Source organism: Dermacentor albipictus, chromosome 3, assembly GCF_038994185.2.
Source record: "Dermacentor albipictus isolate Rhodes 1998 colony chromosome 3, USDA_Dalb.pri_finalv2, whole genome shotgun sequence".
NCBI lineage: Eukaryota > Metazoa > Arthropoda > Arachnida > Ixodida > Ixodidae > Dermacentor > Dermacentor albipictus.
Genome location: NC_091823.1, coordinates 139661350 through 139680306, shown reverse-complemented (window position 1 = coordinate 139680306; position 18957 = coordinate 139661350). Strand labels below are relative to the sequence as shown.

Genomic DNA, 18957 nt, shown 5'->3' with positions numbered 1-18957 from the left:
GGCTAGCAGGAAACCCCAACGGGTCTCTGCCGGCAAGCCCCTCAGGACCTTCTGTCTGTCTTTCCCATGCCCTCTTCGGCAATTTCACATGCGGCTTCCCAGTGAACCTATTAAGTAAGGACGCACTCAAGCTGGAAAAAAAAAACACTCTCTACCAAGCGTTAAGTCTTATAACGAGCAAAAATTAGGCCGCTAACGGACTTGCAGCTCGTCTACTGTTAGGTAGGTACCCGGCAGCAGCACTAGGCTGCTTCCCACAGATAAGGCGGTAGCTTTTCAATAAGACCGTCCCTGGTTAAGGAAGAGATAGGCAAATATGCTAAAATAAGTAATCATAGCGTCTCCTTTTGCAAATGCGAACTGCCACAAGTAGCCATGTGGAAAGTCGCCGAACATCCGTGCCCATTAGAAAGACAGGTGGATTTTTGGCACGCAACATGATGCTAAACAACCATATCCCGCATACACGGTAGATTTTCTGTCACAACAACACAAAAGACAGAAAAAAATCTATAATTTCACTTTATTTATTTACGCACGAAATTTTTTTTCTATGAGCATGAGCTGGTAGCAACAATTGAGCGTATATTAATATGTGACGGCCCTGCACTGTGTCTCCTTACCGGCAGACGTGTAATTATAAGCAAAGAATGCCGCCAGCTTCTTGAGCATGTATAGCCGAGGGAATGGCCCGTAGCCGCAGATACCATGGGCGTCCTCCAGCTGGATGTCCGCAGCGACAAAGGTGTATTGCACGCTTGTCGCATTCTTCTTGGCTTTGCAGAGCTGCATTGAACATCCCCGAGACAACAACACGTAAGAGGTCACTGTCTGTGTCAAGTGGAGTGCCTTACAGATGAACGCGATAATAAATTACGTTAGGCATTTCCGAAAAAAATGCTTCGCTTCTAACCCTGTAAAGTGCGCGCACGACAGGAGGAAGTGCGTATTGCACGCACTTCCTCCTTCGGGGCCCAACTGCGGGGCCCACTTTTGTTCATCGTATCATAGTAAACCAACAAACGAAGACACCAAAGGCAACATAGGGGACATTACTTGTACCTAATAATTGAAGTAAACAAATATAAATTTAATGACAACTATGGTGCATGAAAGGGCCACTTGCCGCAGCTGGGGAGCGACCTTACGTCTTCGCACTACGCGCACCATGCTCTAACCAATTTAGCTACAGCGGCGCCATTTTCCCATCCACTTTCTTGGGTATTTAAGTTTTACCACTAGATCTAACGTCGGGAGAGTTAGCCAACTCCGTCACTCGTAACGAAGACGTGGGAGTGTTCCCCACCTACGGTGAGTTATTTTTTCATCCACCTTAATCGCCCAAAATTATTGTTTACTTAATCCAATTATTGATTAGTACACGTTTCTTCCCCTATGTTGTCGTTGGCACCTTTCTCTGTTGGCTTCTTAAGATATGATGAATAAAAGTCGGGCCCCTCGGTTAACCCCCTTTCTTCTCGTTTATCACATAACGAGGGTCTCGAAGCCGGCAAAACTGATGCCTTCAGGTAGCATGCGTGGGTTTATTGACCAGTTGCCTTCACCCAAAAAGATCACGTACTCGCGACGCCAGTGCCAGGTAGGAGGTTCCACATCCGCCGCCAAGGTATGTGAGTGACGGCTCTGGCTAACACTCCCAAGCTTAGTTCTGGTAGTGAAACGTAAATACCCAAGAAAATGGAAAGAAAAACGGCGCCGCGGTAGCTTAGCTGGTCAGATCATCGCATCTGTGGTGCGAAGGCATGAGATCGTTCCCCGCCTGCGGCAAGTTGTTTTCGTATCTACTTGAATTATCATTATATTTATCACATATTTAATTCAATTACGAAGTACAAGGAATTGCCCCTATGGTGCCCTTGGTGCGTTTGTTGGCTTCTTATGATATGTATGTATGTATGTATATATATATATATATATATATATATATATATATATATATATATATATATATGTATATAGCTTGACCACAGCTATGGTCTGGAAAGTCCGCGAGAGTTTCCGAAGAAAGGATCGTAATCGCCAGCGCAAAACTTCTTTTGCTACATGGAGAGGTAGCATAGCACCACTGGTATTTACACAATAAATAAGTCTATAACTAGCTATCTAACAACTTCGCCTTAGTTTCAATTTAGCATTACCATTCTCCATCTCTTCCTCTCCAATTATATAATGAGAATCTTTGTATCAAATCCTAACAAGAAACACGTGCACAGTGAATGAGCAATGTTCATTCAGACTATCGCGTGATTACCAGCATATCTATAATTTTCACACAATAATCTCAAGAGACGCGATCTCAAAAGTTCAACTCAGTGTTACCATGCCTGCTGTTTGGGCACGATTGGCTTCTCTCACCTTGGTACGAAGGTTGCGAGGGCTGTCATAGGTGAAGACCAATCCTGCTGGGTCGTCGTAACTAACGAGGGCGTTGAACGTCCTGTCTTGGTAGAATGAATTGTTGAAGGCAGGACGCGAGCAGGCCTATTGGAAGGACACAAAACATTGTCGAACTTGTGAGCACAGATCCCACAGCCCTACCACAAAATCTGTCATGCCCTGTCTCATACTTGTTTTTGTTCCAATACAAATCACATAAAAACAAACAGGAATATGAAACAGGGCACAGGAATTTCCGATAGAGATTGTACAATAAAATTCACACTAGTCACTGAAAAGCACGAATCTACACTTTTAGTTGAGTTCTACTTCGCTCACGCTCCGCTCCACTCAGATTTCACGCGCTGAGGGAACACTGCAGGGAACAGCCTAGATTTTGCATTTCACAACCGCGTCTTGTCGAGACCCAGGCGGCGCTATATCAATCCTGCTGCAAAACCACCATGAATCCAAGAAGACGCTCTCACACGCTCACACGCTCGCGCTCACACTGGAGCGCGAAGCGATCTGTCTTCCGCATGCCAGGCATGAGCGTTGTGCAAAAGCGCACTAGCGTTTCCACGAAGCGGTGTTGCGCCAATTGCAAGCGCATGCCGGTCTGAGCCGAGTGGAGCGCAAATGCTCAACTTAAACATTCCAATATATGCGCGCAAATGCGCAATTCTGGGACTTGTCCCGTTCTAGCATGCTGTTAAAAAGCCGTTGCTTGAGTTCTAACAACGTTCGAAAATATATTCGCTAATATTCATGTTTTCTTTTCCCACAAAATAAAAAAAAGTAAGATCATAACAAAACGTAGTCCAAGATAATGAATAAAGGGGACAGATGTCTGGTGGTAATCAGCACCCTAATGATTCCAATTGTTGACCAAAATTGCAAGTAACACAGTACTAATCGGAACATAAAGTTCGCAGCATGTGTCCGTAAAAGCTTTGTCGACAAACTAAAAAAAAAAAATATCGTTCTCGGCAAATTAACACAAACTTTCAGTGCGGCGTGTTGCTCTTTCTAAGCAGTTTCAGCATCTTCCACGGGCCAAATCTGAAGTTAGCGCAGTGTAGATATGTGTGACGTTGGACTCTGGGTTTACCGGGTATGGATCGCAGGATATGAGTCCCTCGGGTAAATATTCATGCGCAGCTAGAACCACTTGGTGACTGTGATGGTTACTGTCATGATGATGATTACGTATGACAAAACTAAGCGATTCAACATGTAGTTGACGTCGACCAAATGTGTATCTAGGCGCAGATCTCTCAATAAATCATGTGGTTCACACACCCCGACCTGACCCCTTCATGTCGTATAAGAAGACGTTGTCTTTCATTGACTTCAACTAGACGGTTAATTGCCGTCCAACTTGATTTTCCTTAAGTGAAAAATAAATTTTGGGCTTTTAGGTGCATGGGAAAATCTCGATCTCATTAAGAAACTTCCCATAGTGGGGAAAACAGGATAATTTACGCACATAACTTCCTTTGTTGTGACCCGCCGTGGTTGCTCAGTGGCTATGGTGTTGGTCTGCTGAGCACGACGTCGCGGGATCGAATCCCGGCCACGGCGGCCGCATTTCGATGGGGGCGAAATGCGAAAACACCTGTGTGCTTAGATTTAGGCGCACGTTAAAGAACCCCAGGTGGTCAAAATTTCCGGAGTCCTCCACTACGGCGTGCCTCATAATCAGAAAGTGGTTTTGGCACGTAAAACCCCAAATATTATTATTATTATATTCCTTTGTTGTGGAATTAAATTGTAAAACAAGTGTGTTATTTCGCTTCTCCCTCACCAAAATATGGGACCGCCGCGGTCAAGATAAAACAGGTGACAGCCCAGCAGTGCAGAGACGTATGCACTATGAAACTGCGGTGGGTGTTTAGAAAATTATAACTAGATACAGTTGTCCTGATGAAGCCATACCTATGCAAATTACTTTCGCATAAATGTTTTGTACATCGTAACAGTATACTAGACCTTAAAAAGGATCGCAGCGTCCATGACGAAAAATGAACACGAGCTTGACATATGACTCACAATTTTTTTTTCTGCGCAATGAAATAAACATAAGCGCACTCTACGGAACAGAGAACGGAAATGCATTCAGACACAAGGAAGTTAGTGCTGGAAAAAAAGTGCGCACAGTGTCCTGCCCAATAATTCGTAGTTCTGTGGATGTAACAGGGTAGTCCCCCTTTTCTGGTGCGAGCCTGATTAAAAGCGATGTGAGGTTTATGTCAGAGAAAGGAGCGTGAGGCTGCCGCGTTATAGATTAATAGGCAGCCGTCTTTAATTTTTGCCCGAATGGCCGCCACGCTGTGACGCGCTTCGTAGACTCCGTGTACGGAATTAAGGTTCCCTGAGACACTGTCTATCTGAAGCTCAGTGCAGGTATCATGAAGATAGCTGTTATGGTTTTACCCCCCCGGTTGCTTTGCTGTCCGCCCCTGTGTCCGTCAAAATCCGTAGCTGGAATACCGAAATCCAAGGTTAGCAAGTTACAAAGAAATACGATTCAGGCCGTGAGGACTGAGAGGCAACACTAACAAACCGACTTTCCAGGGTGCAACCTCTCGTCCACTCTGCCGATGCTACAGCCGTAAAGGTTGCTGATTTTAGAGAGTACAATGGCGAGAACGGCGATCATAATTGTCGACTCCGGCTGCGAAGCTCCGCGCTGGATTGATCTTATGGCTACGCCTTTGTGTTTATATATATATATATATATATATATATATATATATATATATATATATATATATATATATATATATATATATATTATATATATATATTTTTTTCTGAGTCTTCTACGATCCAAAGATCCATAGTTAGCAAGCTACAAAGAAAGATGACTCAGGCCGTGAGGCATGGAACGCGGCACATATATATACATACATGTATATCTCCATAGTAAATGACAAGAATGGAATTCGAGAGGCTCGCTTTTTATGAGTAATATCATAGGAATCTAAGAATCAATGGTACCAAGGACAGCATAAAGCAAATTAGTGGTCCTTGATAATTGAAAATAAGAAATCACGAATTAATGGGAATGAAACAGGACGAAATAACATATTGGCGGCAGTTGGCATACGAACCCGCGTCTTCGCATTACGTGTGCCATGCTCTCACCAACAGCTACCGCGGCGCTGTTTTCAAATCCACTTTCTGGAATATTTAGGTTTATCTACTATAACTAACCCGTACACCGTTAGCCAGCCTCACCACTCACAAGCCTTGATGGCGGATGAGGAGCATCCTTTCTGCCACAGGCGTTACGTGCACATTAACTTTAGGTTAAAACTACTGGTCAATAAAACCGCACATGCCACGTCAAGGCGTCAGTGGTGCCGGATTCAAGATTGTCGCTAATGTCGCGAACGAGATGAAAGGAAATCGAGGGACCCGGTTTTTATCAGTCATGTCATCAGAAACCTAGCTGTAGTTCTAGTAGATAAACATAAATACCCCGGAAAGTGGATGGGGAAACGGAGCTACGGTATTTCAAGTGGTAAGAGCATCGCATGCGTAATGCGAATACTTGTGTGGCTATGCCGCCTGTGGCCAGATGTTTTTAAGTCCAATTTCATTTATGATTTCTTTTTTTTTAATTAATGAATACAATTTCCCGTATGCTCTCCTTGATATATGTTGGTTTCTTGAGATATGGCTCTCTCTCTCTCTCTCTCTCTCTCTCTCTCTCTCTCTCTCTCTCGCTCTCTCTCTCTGTGTATATATATATTTATATATAAACAGTGTTATGAGCAGCAGTTTTTGCGCACCCGGGCAATCTCGGTGATCTGATCCTCTGGCAGGAGCTTCTTTTCCTTGCACGCGGCCCCGCATCTATTGCCGAGCGTATAGCCATCGGGCCCCTTACGCGTCAAGGGGCCTCTATGACATGCTGCGTACCACCGACCAGCCATGCCCAGGGACATAGCATACATCATGTTCGAAGGCCAGAACCGCTGGGTGGCTGCAAGAAGACTTATGCTGGTGCCCTGAAAAGTGAAAAAAATTCTGCAACGATTACGACACTCCTTAATGCGAAATTTGAGCACAGCTCCATAAGTGTATTCACTTAGCGATATGTTGGCTTGCGTGGACAACATGTGTCGTGCAGCACCTTACAAATGCGCTGCACGTGGCACGACTGCCTCGCTAACCTGGAGAACGCGAGAGCCCGCGCGGGGGTGACGCCTGGCCGCGATTCCCAGCCGCTGCCCTCGCCGATAAACCTCTAAAACTAAGCGCGCTACTTTGGCACCATCTCATAGCCGTTGTCGTCGCACTACGCTGTTCTTCTCACGCGTTCACCATACCCTCCTCCGCTTTCGGCCTCATGCTTCTGCTGCACCCTCCTTTCCGCTTTTCTCCTCCCGTCTTTCACATCCGCGGAGCTCCGCGTTCGCTCTTTCAACCATCGCTGCGCTCCTTCGCTCGATTACGCCGCCGACGCCGACAACCGCGGCAGGAACGCACGCCTAGGAGCTGCGCTCTGAACAAGCGAGGAAATATGTTCGAACAGAACTGTTTTCTGGCCCAGTTGGTGCTTGCTGAAGGACATAATTTTGCCGCAAAGACACAAAGAAAAGAATGGACGGCATTACAAACTGATTTATTTTGGGTGCTGATCCAGCAATAAATAGAGAGATACACGGATGTGTGGGCCGTTCACCAACCGTAAATTCGCAGCTGTCAAGCAATCTCATCTCATACTGATAAACATAGGTGTTTTATCGCTGTTGCGGTTTGAGTTTTTCTTTTTTAATATTAGGCTTCCATAAGCTCCCGTGATGTCTCATTGTTATTTATGCCAAGAATCTTAATGTCCCGGAAATATGGCTGACACATTGTGCGGGCAAACGTGTGACACCCTCTTCCATTACATTTTGGACGTATTCCCTTGCTCATTCACTTATGCAGCGCCCCGTTTGTCCTACACTCAAGATTGACTTAGCATGTGCAAAATTATTTACACTCATAGACTGCACCGTTATAGTTCTTAAGCCGCGTCTCTCGTCTAGAACATGGCAAGCGACAGCAGCCACGTGTATTCACTCAACTACGAGTTGCCGGAATAAATTTACTGCTACAAGTTGAGCTAATCATATAGCGGAAAACTCTAGCACTTGCTCCGCCCCCTTTCGGCCATGCGGGATCCCTACACAAGTACACTAGATGCAGCATGCCTCACTTCTTCTCTATTTCTTTTTTTTTGCTCTGATGGAATCCGGAATGACGTAAGACACGATAATAGCTTGCTCCCGGTTTCTAGGGATTCTCCTCACCCTCGCATTCGCTTCGTACGGAATGGACTAGGACGCGTTGGCGAGACTGACGCGGAAGTATTTATCAAGATATTACGCGTATTTCGTTGCGGAAAACTAAGCCTGTTTTTTATGGACATCTTAAGCAACCTACGCCCTCCGTAAGATCATCACAGGAAAACCTGTGAAGTTTGCAGCATATCACATGTGGCCCACAAGCTTTTTAAGTGAGGCCTGAGCTCACTCGCCTGTCTTTCTCAGGACAGTGGTGAGAACTCAATCCGCACGCATGGCTGCCGGCATCAGCCAAAAGGCATATCTATATTTAATAGCACTGCCCATCACTATCACTGCTATCTCTGCCCATCTTACCGAACTTCTGTTTTTAATATATTTACAGCAAAAGGCTTGGAAAACTCCGCCCCTAATAATAATAATAATAATAATAATAATAATAATAATAATACTAATAATAATAATAATAATAATAATAATAATAATAATAATAATGAAACGAATGTTTCAAGATGCATTGTTGCAAGTCGACTGGTATGGTGTTATCGTTTGTGAACAGCAGATCGGCTCTTGAACAGGAGACATTGCCATATACGCAAAGGACAAAATATATGTACAACTATCCACCCTGACTCGCAAGAGGAAAATGCAGTCGACTGTGGGGATCTCTGTGCCGTACAAGTGAATGTCGGAATCGGGATATCCGCTGGGAATATATCTCCAGGCACAAGCAAGTGTGATATCGAGAAGTTCATGACCACCCACTTTGCATGGCTTAGCCATGATGAAACAATCTACGTGATCTTCGTATGAGACTTAAATGCGCACTTTTCAAAAGCATACAAGAAACGTTTCACCCAATTTATGCTAGAAAAGCCTGATTTGAAGTGCCACATCATTAGAAGTAGCTCAACTACTCAGGAACGGTCGTCTACACATCTACGTTTGGTGAATATGCTGTCTTACGTTATAACCAAACGAATCAGTGTATATCAATGTAGTCACAAAGCTATTGCCACTACCACTAAAACTGATTAATATAGATTCATGTACCCTTGTATAAGCGTGTGTGATGTGCTACAGCTTCGCTGGTCATCCACTTTTACAAAGTGGAGTGGCTCATAATTTTTTTGGGCTGTCAGGTATTCCACATATTGCGTTTCAATACAATTTTTCCCAGCTATTATTGTAGCCTTCGCTGATTTAATATCGCGTTGCATGGCAGGTATATCTAAAGTAACGGACTTAGAAGCAACATTTTTATATTGATGTCGTATATGAGGTTCTGTAGGTGCCACTAGAATTTGCCGCTTTCACCCATGTACTTGTAATCGTAGTACGCGCAGGGCATGTTCTATGCCACGGATGGGAGCTTTCCTTTCTCATTTCATCCTGGTCACGGCCCCGCTGGTGGCGTAACATATGGGAATGAAGGTGGACCACTTGCACATTGTAGCGGCGCAGGTCACGCGTAAAATGTGCTTGTAGTGCCTTGGAGCGACATGGCGCTGATTTCGGCGGTATCACGTAGATCGGTGGACGTGAAACACAATGCTGGAATACGAGCCGAAATACGCCATATTCGACAGCACTATTGGACAGGCGTTTTGTGTCACGTTTTTATACGAAAACACGTGTTTCATGAAGTATATGAGTAAGGCTTCGCCACTATGATGTTTGAGTCGCACATCCGACATAGCAGAAAATGGAGCAGACGGGAGCGCGTGAGGAACAGAAGCTCTCGAGAAGAACAAAGGCCAGGCGGCTCGGTTGGATGTCTTGTTCAAGGGCCACTTCTCAAGGAACACTTAGGTGTTTCATTGGTCCATGTGGCATGGTCTTGTGTGCTGGCTTGTTCTCTCGCGGATGGCGGCTCGCGAATGCGCCCCTGATGCTCTCAAGCCAACTGTCTGACCTGCCGGGGCTTGATCCTTTGACCTGCCCCGATGATATCGTGTGAGTGAGCTTCTTTGTGTGATTATTCGGTGTTGCCTTCTAGGACTATCTAGGAGATGGTCCTAGTATGTGACGTTGTCTTGCTGCGTGCCCAGAAAAGCGGTAAAGAATGCAAATGGAGCGTTTGAAAGTCGCACTTTGAGGACTTCTGGGACGTGCATACTTTATCACTGGCTAATTAGAGGCAGCGACAACGCAAAATGCTGCAAAAATTAGCAGTCACGGATTATAAACATAAAGGAGGAAGCCAGGTCAGCAACCACATAAACATGGTAAACAGAAGGTGGAACACAGTCGGTGACCGACTCCATGGTTCCGTAACAGATCAGGTGCGAATGAAGATATCAGCGAGTGGAGTAACATTAGCCAACGTTAGCTGGCAACATGATTACGAACAAAGTGCCTAAACTGGTGTGGCAGTACAGTGTCGTGAGTGTAAACGGCTCAGCCCCTGACAGTGAAACGGCCTGTGGAGATGTGGCCGAGAACAGCGAAGTGTTCCTTGCATAAGTCAACGACGCTTCCGCAGAGACTTATCACAACAAATAATGTTGCGACATTTTACAGAAAGCCGATTATAAAATAGAATAAATATAACCAGACTCCTTGTAAGTTTTGCTTTCACAGGTCAACATTTGTCCACAAACTAAATGTCTCAATCAGACTCAATCAAAAAACTACATTGCTGCTTATGTCTCACTCGCACTCAGACTCGTCACAATTCTGCTCAACCACGCTCGCTCGGTTTAAAAGGGACCAAAATTATTCTTAAGCAGGTAGATTTGGGCTATGGCTGACCATAATTTTACTCGACCAGGCTCCCTCTAAGGCTCTTCAACAGTCGACTCGGACTGACCCCGACTCAGACTCATGCGTAGGTATATGTGTGAGCGATACGACTCATGAGTCAGTTTGTCAAAATATGCAGGTAATAATCACCCATTCTACAGTTTTTGAAACCACTATTCTGCATTGCGTCATTTTGCAATATTGGACGCAAAGCTTGTAATTCGTGATGCGCTCCACCCCTTTCGCGGAGCTAGTCTTGAACGAGATCCACATCGGAAGACTATGATCGTTGTTGAGGCATGAAGTCACTGACGAGCCGTTTCCTTGTGCGATTTTAATATGTCGTCACGTCGATCGCAGTCACTCAATCGTCAGCAGGAGTCAGGGCAGCCATATATGTCATGGTCGTCTATTCCAATGAAAGTGGCGATATCGTAGTAGCATAATAAGCCATGACAGAGCACAAAAATCACCGTGATAGCTGGTTTCGAAGAGTCTTCAGGCACGGAAAAGACGGTCTAGAATGTGCAGTTCCAAAAGTTATTGTTTTCGGCCCATTACGCATCTTGGGGCAGCAAGAAAGCCAAGTTGCAAAGTACAAATGACCTAAAGCAATGCGATCGTGATTTCATTAGCTAGTGGAACGATGCTCGTTTGGAGCAGAGATTTTATAATACTTGCCATATATTTTTATTCTTTAAGCTTAAGCTTGTAGTCGCCGTTTTTTCTTACACTGCCACCGATGCGTCCTTGCAACATCTTGATGCTGGTGCTTTGCAACGTGATTTGTTTTCGGTGCGTGCTTGTCTTTGTTGCCACCGTGTTTGCGAATGCTTATATCCTGCATGCAACAAGTTCTTGGCTGCTGCGGCCGTCTATTAAAATGCATTGAATGTGAGTGCCTTTACAATTTGTGAAGCTGTTCACGCTGACCTGAGAGCACATTTAAAAACAAGGGACATGCTCGCTGTAATACGTGGTGGTAATAGTGTTGCTGGGATAGTCGCTTCATACTATATTACGGAACTTAAACACTATAGCATCTTAGCGCAAATCGACAAAGGAAACTGGCAGGGAGCGTACAGCCTTCTGTTGTGAGCATGGCACAGTGGGAGGGGGATTTGTACTTCGGCAGCAAATGGGTATGGGACGGCCGCACGGCGTTTATCTTGAAAGCGATCTGTTTTGAAGGTGCAGTCTAGGTGGACTGACGGCTCGTAGTTTTGCGTGCGCTATGTTTACCCCACTCAAGTTACATTTAAGCGATAGACAGCCCGATAGACCCTCGCTGCTGCTGCCATGTTGTCTCACGCCCGCGCGTTGACAGCCCACATACACAGCTTCGCCTAGTCATTCTTCTTCATAGAGTGGAAGTTTGCTTTTTTACTGATACACGTTTAGCTTTGCATATGTTATATTGTTTATGGAAATTTGGTTTGGTAGTTAAGAAGATGTCTTTATTTTCCAGCGTATGCTAGCTCTTGCCAGCGTCTGTGCATAAGCAGCGATGGTAGATGAGGATGTGGTATGTGCGTTTTAACACTTTGAATTAAAATTACCAATTTGTCATATACCTGAACTCACATAATAATAAAGTGCGGGTGGAGCTAGAAACTTTTGAACATTGTTATGTATTCATTAATCTATTTGTATTCTTTCCCCTAGTTTTTTATTTCAGTAGTAATATATACCACCAACAAAATGTCATAATGAGCCCACAATTTTTTTCGACCTGGTTAGTAAAATTTTAGTCGTTCCGTGGCTTGGCGCTTTAAATAGAAATTATATCGATGTGTGAGGTATTCACACAATGCCAGTAAAATATCTTATGCACTTGATCGCCCACTCCTTACCTCATATTTTTATTATTTATCACAATAGGAAAATTTCCATGTATTGTGTGCGAGACTCGCTGTAGTATTCCAGACAGGCAACAGAAACATTTTTTCCAACTGCCAGCGTATTTTTATTTTGTCACCATATTTTTTAGGAAGCCTAAAAAAGCTTTACTTGAACGTTTTACATCCCTGGTTCACCTTCGTAAGATTGTAAATCTAGTGCAATATGGCTTTGAAAAAGACGTCAGTCTATAGAGTTTGCGCTTCGTTCACCGAACGGATATACACTTTATAATGAAGGTTCACAGAACACATCATGGATGGATGAATGGATACAACACATCATAGGCGTGAATAAACGCAAGCTGGGCGATGCGACAGTCCAGGCTTAGTGGAAAAGAGTATCCCACTCGACCCACTTGCGTTGCGTTGGCGAGGCGGCTTAGCACGGTGCATCATCATCGCTAAGCGTGCGTCTTCTCTGCTATATCTCTTTTCCCCTCTCCTAAGATGGAGCCACAGAGGCCTCTTAAGGCGTTATCAGGACAAGCGGTTCGCAGTTAGGCGTGAGATGATCAATGCGCACAGTTTCACTGCCTGTGCTGCAAACGTACTGGAAGATGTGAGATGTTCGATTATATAATTCAGCGGAGAAATTCACTTTCCGATTTAGTACAGACCATGGTATTTGGGAACAAGCTTCGAGGAGATACCTGGCGTGAGTATTGCAGGCACCCACAACTAAACGAGAGAGTCGGGCGAAGACTGGTGGTATGGCGCCCGTCGCCATGACGAAGTTTCTCCTGCGCCTGGCTTTGTTCCGCAAGGGTACGAGTAAGTTGCCGTCCTTATCCTGCATATCAGGCGGCTTCCGAATTCGGTGTGTTTTCCAATGAGTTGGAACTGCAAGGAAAGATGGTGTCAATAGGAGTTGAAGTTCACCGGCCAGTGAGTAAAAAGAAAGTGGAAAATTCTGTCGGTGCTTGTGGTGCGATGTTGTAGGCGTACGTGGCGAAGGGAAGGATAAGGTCACAGTTGGTCTGTGTAGAGGTGAGATACATGGAACGCATGCCGCTAAGAGTTGAATTGAAGCGCTCTGTTAGGGAAATTGCGCAAAAAATCCCCAGTCGATGTAGGTGAGAAGGCAAATCTGGGACAAAGACGATGACACCACTGAGATCACATGGACACGTATTCCATTTGAGACCACGTGCAATAGTGTCCATTATGCGCTGAAAGGTTGCGGGAGTGTTTCAGAGGTCAAAATACATCATAGTAAATTCACATTGGTCGTCTGATGCAATAAAAGCAGTTTTCAGGAGATGAGCTGCAGCCATAGAGACTTGTCAATAACCGGAACGCAGATTGAGAGAGGAAACGAACTCTGCAACTTGCAGACAACCTACGAAGGCGTCGTCGATCCGCGGAGCAGGGTAACAATCCTTTTGGGTTATCGTGTTTAACCAGCAATAACTCGCATAGAATCGTATCCTTCTTCTTAACTTTAACCAGTGCGAACGATCAAAGACTGCTTGGTGGCTGAACAATGCTACACTTCAGCATGTCACCTGCTTGATCATCAATGACGCCGCGGTGTGTTGCCCATACGCGGTATGATCGTTGCCGCAGCGGGGAGTGTGGGCTCGTGTTGATCTGGAGGCACACAGTTGACTTTAAGCCAAGCGACCTACTGTAACAGTCAAAATCAGAAGGAAACTTATCAAGAAAAAACAGAAAGTCATGGCGTTGCATCGGGTGCAAGCCGTTGTCGATCGCATGGCGGGAAAGTTGTTAGGATGGTGCAGCATTTAGAGGTCTAGTGTGTATTTCCGATAAACCATACGAAGCTGGAAAAGTGGCAAGGATTTGAAGGGCTCCACTTGGCCGAGGGATTCATTCTGAAGCAATGGAAACGGGAACGGAAATTGGGTGCGCGCAATTGATACCGTGACGGTAGCATCAAGGGCAAGCACGGCGGCTAGATGTGGGTGCCGTGTCGATGAACAAAAGCATCGCAAGGCTCGAAATGAGCACCGCGATTGAAACTGTTGGAACAGAACACTCGTGCCAGGACAGATGCACGTGGAGAAATCACAATGTAGGGAGCGATAATCAACTTCGCGCAGGAAAGCAGAGCGTCATCTCATATGATATCGCAAAGTGGAAAGAAGGTGAGTTCAGCATGGAAGCATCAATTACTGCTTGAAAGAAGTAAATAAGATCCCACCCTAAAATACTACCGTTTGCAAGAAAATAATACGATGAACTCGACTGCGTAGATGTCTTCTTGAATGACAAGTATGGCTGAGCACGCAGCCGCATGCTCGAAATGCTGTGCGGAGGCCATGTGCAGAAATGGGCGAAAGGAAGGTGTCGCGACTTTCGGAACGGTACAGCAGAGCTTTTTGTGAATTACAGAGACGGCTGCCCCTGCGTGCATGAGAACAAGCGTAGGGATACGTTCGACAGCGACTTCAATACGTTGGGCGGCAAATGACGAGGGCTCGGGATTTGCGTCAACAATGGACTTTTGGACTAGGTGCGCCAACAATGGACTAGATGCTCCAGTGAATGACGACGTGAGATCACGTTCTCATGCTTGCAAAAGTACGCCGGAGGTCGTGTGTGGCCGTGATCGCACTCCGGCTTCGGGATAGGTAAGCGGAGGCGGCGACGAGCAAATCCGCCGTTATGGTCACAGCGCGGCTTCGGCGCATGCTGGCGGTGCCGTGAATGGAAGCGTCCAGTCGGCTGGAAGTCCTTCGGACACCTGCTCTTGTATTATGTGCCCTACCATGACTGAGGGAAGAGCTAGGCTCCGGCGTACAGAATATCAGGGAGAGCTGGCGAGCCATTTGCTCCCGTACGAAAACTTTGAACTGGGGGATCAGAAAGGTGGTGCGCAGAGTAAAAGTCATGTTGGACAGCAGCTCTTCTGGCACGGAAGGGAGACGGGTGGCCAAGCATTGTTGGCAGAACCCGTCATAGCTATGAAACATGTCAATAACTTCTGAGAAAGCTTCGGAGGCTTTTCGAAAGCACAATTAGGAAGGCACCCTTTTCAATGTCCTTGCCTATATGCTTGATCGTGTCCGCATTAGTCCCTGAGGCACCAATCCACTTTCTCACGTCTACGTTATACTTCTGATAATTAGTGAAAGTCACCCCGCGCTACTGTGCTCAAGACAGTGGACGTTGCTCCGCACTAAGCTCGCGAACCGCAGGACGGCCGAAGACATCGGTAAGCTTGGTCTTGAATGCAGTCCGGTGTGGATGGTAATCCATGGTTTCAAAATAAGTCAGCGACTTTTTTCTAGCAAAAAAATACTATTTGTCAATTTGGTGTTGCCATCCAACTGCTCATGGAGACTCACTTGGTCGTCCTAGGATGACTACTTGTGTGCAACATCGTAGAAATCAGAGCCCCTAAATAAGGCGGAGTCGCTCTGACGAGCGTGCCATAAAATACGATGGGGCGGGGTCAAGGTAATGTTATATTTGTTTTCGTACTCGTCGTGTTGATATGTAGCGTTGGGCTGCGCAACTCCTGTTTTAGGGAAAGCCATGCATTCTCCAGTAAATATATGGAAGGCTCACAGGACACGTCGTCGGCGCGAACAAACAACCGGCGCAACACGACAGCCTAGGTTTAGTCGAAAACAGTCGACAGGTTCAGGCCTCTTGCGGTCAGAGGCTGCTTGCGGGCCGCTGATGCGGCTTCGGAGCATGCCTATTTTTCTCTGGGTGGCCATCTGACCAGCTAGGGCTCGAAAACTTTCAAAATCAAAGCTTATGTGGGAGGAGGCACGAAAAGAGACCGCCATGGATAAGGTTGATTTAGGCTCGCCAGCCGTGACGCCGGGGTGTCCCTAGCATGGCAGACACCGCGACCACTCACGTCCAGCGTGCTAGCGCGCTCTATTGTCGAGCTACATGCACGTGAGCCGTCTTCTTCTTCACCGGCTCCGGAGGAAATATTCACGCCCCTACAATGTCCTCCTCCCTCCTAGTGCGAAACACGCTAGAAATGTGTGCAAAAAGGCGCGCGTATGCAAAGAAGACAGACTGCAGCACTATGTACATGAATGTCAATGCCTACACTCCGTTCCAGACATAGCAGTCAACACTGTGGAGGCTAGAGAGACTTCATGCAGTGGCTTCATTCGCATTTGGATAGAGTTCGATGCTTTTTTGACCACAAATGCGTGCAACTGTTTCTTTATATAGGCTACGCAAGAAGCGCAAGTATGGAATGACACAAGTTCTTATCCTTAGAATGAAACAGACTGTAGTATACCGATGCTAAAGCGTTGTTTTAAATCAATTTTTTTTGGCCTTGCTGTTTTTTTGCGGGGGCGGGGGGGGGGGGTATTTGCAACCCGTCCCCTGGAGATTCACGTGCATGCTCGCGCGACCGAACGCTGTTGGCGCGCATCAATACATGAACGGGACGTGCGAAGTCATAATGTTTCTTGGCCGAACATCTTGCATAGCTTCCACAGCGTTGACTGCTATGTATGGAGCGGAGTATAGCGTCCGTTAATGAGTCCAAATAAAGCCTGTTTCGGGCAACGGCACGCATAACAATGGTGGTGGCTACTGGCAGTATCTTGATACAGGGCGCATTGTGGGCGGCTATTGAGGGCGTCGTCTTGCGGTGTCGAAGTCTTAGCGCCGAGTCCAATGCAGCTCGACAAGCAGAGTTGATGCGTATTTTGTTGTTCTTGGCGCGTGCTGAGAGTTCATGCCGTTGAGGGGAATAACGGCGAATACGGTGTCGTCGAACAGCATGCAATGGTGCCATTGGCGGGGAACTACGAATGTCGCTGCGTGCCTTATTGCCCTTGCTGATTCATGCTGCGTCACCATTACAGGTATGGGCACAGTTCAGCAGGGCGGTGAATTGTGAGGACCAGCAAGGCCTTGGTCTCAAGATGGCGTCGTAGTGAGTGCGGCTGCTCTTCGTCCGCTGCATATTTTGCCAGGGCTTTGGTCAGAGGTGCAACGGAAAGCATATGCTGTCGCCGTTGGCGTTGCCGGCTCACACAATCCGAAAGTATTGTACCAGGCAGCACTGGTAGCGTAGGTTGTGAGCGAGGCGAAGCAATAGTGATGCCGTAGTGCGAAACCACGGCCTGCCACGGGTTCTCGTAGATTACCGAGCCTGGCATAGTATTAAGCTCCGACAGAAGACCGTCTGGCAGGTCATGACTTGCGTGTAGATAGCGCAAATATTGGCCACTCACATTGACGTAGAAGTCATTCTCGAGCTGAAGACCCCAATTGGCAGATCTCCTCCTGCAAAACTTTGTTAAACTACGGAAGGAATCCGCGGAAGGTGCGATCCCAGAACGTCGCAAGGCTCACCTGCTGCTGCTTTCGGTGAAATCTCAAATGCAGATAGCGTCAGTGTTGCAATGGTCGCTGAAGGCATTGCCAAGCTTTTGCTTATGGAATCGCCGTGCCTGCGAGTCAGGTTTGCGCCTAGTGGAGCTGGTGGGCGAGCCTATAACTGAGTGATGAGTGAGGTGCCCCGAAACGGAAAGCTGATAGTTGGCGGGAACGTCCAAGGAAGGAGAGTGGCGGGCCTTAGAGTAGCCGAAAGCGCTTACGTTTGTCCAAGTGAATACATTGGAAAGTGTCGTCACGCAGCTGCCTTTGTAACGGATTTTTAACGGGTAAATGGGGAGGAGGCTAACAGATGGAGTAGATGTTTGATGCTGGGACCGGCGAGTGGTGACTATCGGCATGGGTGGATACAGGCCATGTGGGACGACAAAACGTGGAACGACGCGCGGTTCAAATGATGTTACGGCTGAAGGCTCGAGGTGGTGTATTGAGCAAAGATGGCTGCACGCAAGTCCTCGTAGAAGTCAGGACCGCGGAGTGCTAGGCGGTGCTAGGAACGCAGCTGGAGCGTCCAACTTGTTTATATGGAAGTGGCTGTCCATTTGTGTGAACCAGGTGTCCGACATGTCGATGTAGAATTTATGGACGCTTGGTTTTTAAGCGCACTAGTTTGTTCTCGTTTTTGCGCTACGTGCACGTAAGCTGTCTTCCTGTCTAGTGGGTTTGGAGAAGATAGCTGTGCCGATACAATTTCTTCGAGGTGTTTCTTCCGACCACTCGAAAGCTTTCGATAGCATTAGTCATCAGGCTCATCTTCACCTTCAAACTTCATCACTGTCGTATAACACGTAATGCCCACTCTTTATGTAATCGTATCTACATTGCCGAATACAGTATGTAGAAAGCAACATGCTCACAACTTCTCTGAAGCTGGTTAATGTACGAGTCTCTGAGGGAAGTATGCTAGGCCCATTTTGTTTATTCTATATGCCAATAAACATGTTACCACTGATGAGTCGGTGAAGTTCGTCATTTACGCTGACCGTACAAATCCCTTCTTCTCTCGTCGCTCGATTGTGGAGTTCGCAAATCATATCAACCTCATTTACATTGAATTTATCTCTGGTCTATGCAACACTATCTACAACAGAATGACAGTAATGCAAAAGCAGTAACATACTATCCACGTCACAAAGATCTTACGATGTAGTCTCTATTTATCAACGGCGCAAAAGTGGAATACGTTCAGGGCTTCAAAACTAGCGGCATCCTCTTTTCTACAGTTATGTCATGGGACACACATGTTGATTCTTTGGCAAGCTTCT

The 18957-nt window shown here is 46.3% G+C and overlaps 1 protein-coding gene across 7 annotated transcripts in view; it reads right to left on the bottom strand.

The window, feature by feature from the left end:
• Positions 1-506: 506 nt before the first annotated feature.
• LOC135917712 (uncharacterized) overlaps positions 507-18957 on the bottom strand; it is a 147292-nt gene continuing 128841 nt past the window's right edge. For 6 of the 7 annotated variants that reach the window (XM_065451273.2, XM_065451278.2, XM_070536096.1 and 3 more), the window contains 3 exons: positions 6198-6416; positions 2377-2502; positions 507-786 (listed from right to left, as the gene is read on the bottom strand). In XM_065451273.2, the coding sequence (XP_065307345.1) occupies positions 589-786; positions 2377-2502; positions 6198-6416 (543 nt within the window). In that variant the 3' untranslated portion in view covers positions 507-588. The remainder of the gene's footprint in view (positions 787-2376; positions 2503-6197; positions 6417-18957) is intronic. The other variant, XM_065451277.2, reaches the window with a different exon arrangement.